We start from the raw sequence: 6,875 nt of genomic DNA, 5'->3' as shown, positions 1-6,875 counted from the left end.
TTGGGTTGAAACAACCCAGCATTTTTTAGAGTGCAGCTTTAACAAACCTTGATAAAGAAACCGAGCAGGCCCCCAATATTATATATGGTATAAAACTGCATTTTAAACTTTACAATAACATGCAGAATATACCATATTAATGTATTTGGATACTTTATGATGATGCGTATAATCCAAAACCATTAAAATCATAATTATGATGGGCCATTTTAATTTTACTTAAAATTTTCCGTATTGTGTCATTTTTTTTTTTTATTAATTTTTTTCAAAAAGTAGCTTGAGATCAATTCTGTGAGATTACCCAGATGGGTAGAAGCTAAGATCACAGACACTTTTCCTTGTATATGACATGTGCGGCTTCTGTTGAATGTGATTTCAAGTGATTTCCTATGATTAATTGTCAGACTGTACTAGACTGTATCATTTTACCATTCCAAATGTTCAACTATACACATCCAACATTAAAAAAAGTCTATTAAAGAAATAAGCCCTGTGAAGTCGTGGTTCACAGAGATAAAATGGTTACTGCATATAGCTGGTAAGGTTTCATAAAATAGACACAGCAACACAATTTTAATAACTAATAGTTGATAACAATAATAATAATAATCCTTCCACCAAGCAATGTAATTTTTCAGCAATGTTTAGCAGAATGGTTGTCAAGCAACACAGAGACGCAGCATCACCAAAGACTTTAGTTAGATATATGAAGACAATAGCAGTGTTCGAAATCGGCCACCACACCCTCAATCACTATTGTTCTGGTGTACTTAATTTGGGGCTGGTTTGTAAAAGTTTGCAATCATGGCACATCCAGTTAGAATGCAAGGACTCTTCTTCAACAGTTATTCTCCACTGTAGACAGATGCAAGTATGTGTGTTTTTTTAGCTGCACGAACAACTGGAAATCAACTTTGTGGAAAACACTCCACACTAAACGTCCCGATGCAAAGCACTTCTTCTTTCTTGCGGAACTACTTACAGGGGACGCTAAAGCTGTACTGATTCGTAGTTTGAGCTGTCAGTTAGAAAGCCCACCAACGACAGTCACTGTTCATTATTAGTTATCACAGACCTTCATAACAACTATTCTTCACATTAGTCCACTAATATGCAGTCCACTTAACGCAGTGAATGAAAACAAGTGAGCAAATTCAGACACTGAGCGTGCCGGAAGGGCTGCAGCTTTTACATAGTTTGTGCTTGCTGTTTAATAATCATTTGAGATGTATCAAACTATATCACATTCAATCAATCACTTTTATTTATACATCACATTTAAAAACAACACACACTCTAAAAAAGGGACAAACCCAGCTATTGGGTTGTTTGTTTTGACCCAGCGGTTGGGTTGTTTTGAACCCAACCGCTGGGTCAAAACAACCCAATAGCTGGGTTTGTCCCTTTTTAACCCAGCGCTGGGTTATATTTAACCCAGCATTTTTTAGAGTGCATGATACCAGGGCCTAACACGTCTAGGATTATAAAACCAAGTATAAAATGAGATTATTATTAAATTAAGTACAGTTGAAGTGAGAAAAGATAGTCTTTAAATGAGAATAAAATGAACAGATTTATCTTGAAACTGGAAACTAGCTAAACCCTAACCCTAACCTTAATTCAGGGCTGTTCAATTAGCTTAATTTGAGGGCGAGATTATCAAACTGAAACTTTGAAGGGGGCCAAGGGGGTGGGGGGCCATTGCGATCTCTTTCTGGGGGGCCTATAAAATTAGAAATTAAATTGAAATGCATATTCAGCAGTAAATTTAACTAATACTACCAACAAACATCTATAAAAGGTTAAAATTAGTCCTGTCAATCGATAAAAAAAAAACCAATCACACATTTTTATGTAATTAATCACAATTAATCGCATATTATATAAATGTGTGTTTAAAGGCATCTTTTTACTATTAAGACCAGTATCATTGATTCTGCAATGCTAGGAGCTGAGCAAAGGCGAGATGAGGTGGATCCACGTGCAAGCTGAGTTTATTAACAAATGAAAAGCCTAACAAAACCAGTGTTTGGGGTAACGCAAGTTACGTAATCAGATTACTTTTTTAAAGTAACGAGTAAAGTAATGCATTACTTTTTTAATTTACAAGAAAATATCTAAGATACTTTTTCAAAAAAGTAACGCCAGTTACTTTGTTTTCCCATTTATTGACTGACAAGTCTCCTGTCCCCATATTGGGCGAAATCGGAAGTGCAGAGGAGTTGTGTGCGCTGTGTGAACATGATGTTACTGTAGTTCTAGACTAAATGTGAATGTGCATTAATTCATCCCTCACAAAAAACTTAAGTATTCATCGAAATGAATTAAAACAGTGAAATGCAAACTTAGAATATGAAAACCTGCAATAATTAAATATGTTAAATAACACAAATGTATCTAATCCCATTTTATTAACCAATGTCTTTGCTGCTGACCTTTGATGATCCAGTTCAACCATACTAATAAGCAAAAATGACTTTAGAGAAACTAACAATTGTGCTTCATTGTTTTTTTTATTGCTGAAGAGTGTTTCTTCTCCTGCGTTCTACTGTACAGACGTGAATTTACTTTTCCTTCAGCCTGACTTTCATTACATTACACTTTTTGGTGTGAAAGGGCTTTTACATTTGCTATAAATAGAACTTCTTATATTAAAAACAATCAAGCCCTGCTCATATTTAAAAAGTAACGCAAAAGTAATGTAACACATTACTTTCCATAAAAAGTAACTAAGTAATGTAATTAGTTACTTTTTTAGGGAGTAACGCAATATTGTAATGCATTACTTTTAAAAGTAACTTTCCCCAACACTGAACAGAACACAAGAGAACATCTTTTGGTTCATTTTGTTTGCGTTTGTCATTCTTATTTTTCCCTGTTACATTTGCACCTGGGCCACAGTACATTACATATCATGCATGCATTTTACATTACACCACTGACTTTACTAATGGTCATTGTTTACATTAACACTCGTTTGTTTCATTTCCTATTTTGTTATTAAATCTTGAGTTACTTTCAATATGTGTGTCTCTTTCTTCGTTTTGGCCTTTTGGAGCAACAGGTCATAACAAAATGGGGGCTCGTCCATAACACATTTTTAAATAATTTAAGCATTCATGAAGATCAATATTATTATCCCCCAGGTCATAGTAAGAAGCACATTGTGTAACTTATTCATGTAAAAAATACTGTAGTGGTCATGGTTACAACTGATGTCAACATAAACAAGGAAAACAAGAAAAGCGGGTTTCTTTCATGTCGTCAGAAAATACGTAGGCTAAGAGCTATAGATACACGCTGTAGAGAGCTAAGTATTTGTGCAGTTTTACTCAACCTCGAAACCAAGACTGAAATATGCCTGGATGATTTGCTTTCACAATGAAAGTGCGGCATTTTGTAATAGTTTTATTGCTGGTGTCCAATATAACATTTTCTTCAGGTTTTCTGGATGTATTCGTGGCTGCCGCATCTGTGGTTTACACATATTTTGAACGGGATGATCTGCTGCCTTTTGACTCTAAACGTGAGTTAAACTGCAAAATAACATACACTGTAAAAATAAAAATAAAAATCTGCTACATTTACGGTAAAATACCGGCAGCTGGTTGCCAGAACTTCACCGTTAAAAATATAGTAGCAACATTTTAGGTTTTACAGACTTAACTCAAATTCACAATAAAAAACGTATTTCATTAACTGATGTAATGTTAACAAACCAGCATATTGAAGTACTAACATCTGTTTTGAACCATTGTAATACTGATAACCACCAAAAACAGGTGGTGATGAGAAAGTCAAATGATGACTCAAAGCTCATCACAGACAGCTCTTCCACAAGCTGAGAAGGGAAATACTAATATATATATATATATATATATCAGTGGCGGTTCGTGGGTTTTAAAATAGAAGAGGCACACTAATTGTATTGGTCTGGGATCCCTGCCGATGATTATTATTATATTATTTGCTTTAACCACTTTAAAATGGCTTTTTGGTTGCTTTTAGTCAGAAAACGTAAAGAAAACGACATACATACAGCAAGATAATATAACTTCACTTACCTGGCCTATCACTTGAAGCAAACATCCATCCCTTCTTAAAAGTCTGTGTTAAAAGAGAGCTGGCTGTTGCGCCATTTAATTAAGCCGACTGCTGTAGCCTATATCCAGCTTAGGCTGTTTTCCCTACATTTGTATATATGGGTGTTTCTTCAACTAGGGGCACTTTTATCCTTGTGGAGTTGAATAAAAAAACTTGTTCAAAAGTCACGTAACACAGTCTCATAAGTTTAAATAATTTGTCTAGTTTTAAGGTCTGTAAGAGGACAAACTTAGAGAAATTGTTAATATTTTACATTTTTTCCAACCTGCAATGAACAAATGTCATTTCCACCGCATCTCAATATACAGCTGTTATTTAAAAATAGAATAATTTATGCCACTCAAGAATTGTCTAAGATCATTTTTGTAACTAGTTTTACCAATTTTCCCACAATGTACAATAATTATACATTTGTCAATGAGATAAATGAGCTGCCCTAAGGACCAAATGCTGAACTGTACACCTGTCACACTATGAAATGTAATATTGGTTTGGGTAAGAGCTTATTAGAAAATAAATACCTTGAATTTTTATATTAAGTAGAGCATGATCTCATAAATTGTGGATACATTTTTAATGTGTGATGAGAACTTTTTAAATATTTTTAAAAATGTGTCTGGTGATGGAAATGACAGGGTGTTGTGGAAATGACAATGAATGAACGTGAATGTAGAGAAACAGTAGAGATATTTATTAGAAAAATTCTTAAACTCATCACACTCATTAAACTCAATTCACAAAGGCATTAAACATAACCACACCTGTTTTAGTGTAGTGCTGAGTTTGATGTATAAAATGGATTTGTCTCAAAGATTAACGGTTACAGTGCATACTGTAAATAACTGACACAACTGATGGCAAGGCAAAAATATAAGCAATAAATGATGCATCAAAATTTCAACATTGTGAGATAATCATGAGGCTATATAATTGTGAGAGTTTGATACTGAAATATTCTCATTGGTCTCTTTTTTTTTTAATCTCCTCTCGTCTATTTCTTTGATTGATTCTCCATTGTCTCCTTTGTTTGCATTGCTCCCGCTTTGACAGATCTGCAATTGCTTTTACTACTCCTTTTTCTTTTTTCCTCAGGTATCTCTCCCTGTCTCTTTTAAGTCTCTCTTCATATTTTATAGGGCCAGCTTTTATTTGGTCCCTATAGGCCTGTGACCTTTCTTTTGTTGTCTTAGGTGGCATCTTAAAAATAGATAAAAATGAAATCAATTAATATAAAAGTAATATAATTTAGAAATAAAAATAATATCATAATATAAATATAAAAAGTATTGTAATATATTATAATATAAAAAGTATTACACAAATCTACTCTCGCAATCCATATCAATTGTACTTTGTAACCATAAATGACATTTCTGTAGTTTTTTGTGAAAAAATGGAAGATAGCTACACTGATTAGCTTTGAATTAATACTTAGCATTTCATGCATGCAAAATACTCTTATTTAACTTAAAAGTGTTTTGCTTTTTAATAACACCCTTGAAGGTACAGCATGTTTGGAAATGACAATATATTAACCGATCAAGCAATATTTACCTTGATTTTTCTTCATTTGCTGTTGATGAAAATTTAAATTCCCTCCATGTCCAACATGTGCTCTGATGTCACTGAACATTTCCATAAACACCACCTAAACAATCTTTCACACAAACTTTGTAAAGGGACATTACAGTGTTGTGGTGGAAATGACACCAATACTGTGCGACAGCTATATTTTGTATAAAAAGTAATATTGATCGTGGTCTCACATTAAATACTATTATGTATTTTTATTATTTTACTAGTGCTTAATTCAGGTACATTAATAGTTACCAGATAAGTCATATTTTTAAACTGTATTTTCATTGTTGAAGTTTAAAAGTCTGGGTGTGCGACAAGGAGAAAACAGTGATTTTGACGCCTATAAGGAGGTTGAAAAGTATGAAAAAATCATAATAGAAAGGTAGTAAAAAAATGTAAGGTGGTTTTATTGTTAGTTTCACTAAGAAAGAGGAATTTGTCCAAAATTATATGTATTTTCATAAATATGACCAAAGAACATAAAAGTGCCCATAGTCTAAGAATCACCCATATACTGTTTGAATGACAGCTTGGTAAATCTGTTGGCAAACAAATATTCAATATCGCTACTCATCATAACTACTAGGTACATTATCAGCGCAGCGGCAGACATTCAAACTAATGGGCTTGTTTGAGATGAGCAAATTCTGCGCAGAATCGATCACCGGTGATCACCGCGAGATGCATGCTGGTTAGAAAAGTGTCCGAGTTACGTCCGACTTGCTCTGATGTCATGCTGACGTGTGCAAAAAAACTCTCGTGACGGCGAGGCGGCTGTGTCGGATTGTGCAGTTGCTCTCCAACGACTGCGCTGATCAAAAACATGATGTGAAACAACTGACTGACAACATTGGTTCAGACAACTGTGATGCTGCGGTTCTCTTCTAAAATTTTTTATTTTTATCTGATTTCATATGATTATGTATTTAAATTATGCATGAATGTTCCCAAACACTATGACAGCGCGATCTCTGTGTGAGATAATGTGATTGTTGTCATATTTCTATAAAAATCAAAAATACATGTTTGTGTTCAAGTAAATACAGACTCAGACTATGTTTAGTGTTTGTGTGAATGACACTGTGCACCTTCTACACACACACATATATATATATTGGGGCCTCCCCCGACGAACCGCCACTGATATATATATGTGTGTGTGTGTGTGTGTGTGTGTGTGTGTGTGTGTGTGT

General features: G+C 34.1%; 1 protein-coding gene across 2 annotated transcripts in view; it reads left to right on the top strand.

The window, feature by feature from the left end:
- The first annotated feature begins 3,345 nt into the window (after nt 1-3,345).
- The window catches only part of LOC107599719 (torsin-1A-like), a 9,193-nt gene continuing 5,663 nt past the window's right edge, over nt 3,346-6,875 (top strand). For both annotated transcript variants that reach the window (XM_016291413.1, XM_016291405.1), the window contains exon 1: nt 3,346-3,526. In XM_016291413.1, coding sequence (XP_016146899.1) covers nt 3,382-3,526 — 145 coding nt within the window. In that variant the 5' untranslated portion in view covers nt 3,346-3,381. The remainder of the gene's footprint in view (nt 3,527-6,875) is intronic.

Source organism: Sinocyclocheilus grahami, unplaced genomic scaffold (assembly GCF_001515645.1).
Source record: "Sinocyclocheilus grahami isolate Dianchi unplaced genomic scaffold, SAMN03320097.WGS_v1.1 scaffold13.1, whole genome shotgun sequence".
NCBI classification, from domain to species: Eukaryota; Metazoa; Chordata; class Actinopteri; order Cypriniformes; family Cyprinidae; genus Sinocyclocheilus; species Sinocyclocheilus grahami.
This window is presented reverse-complemented; position numbering and strand designations above follow the sequence as displayed.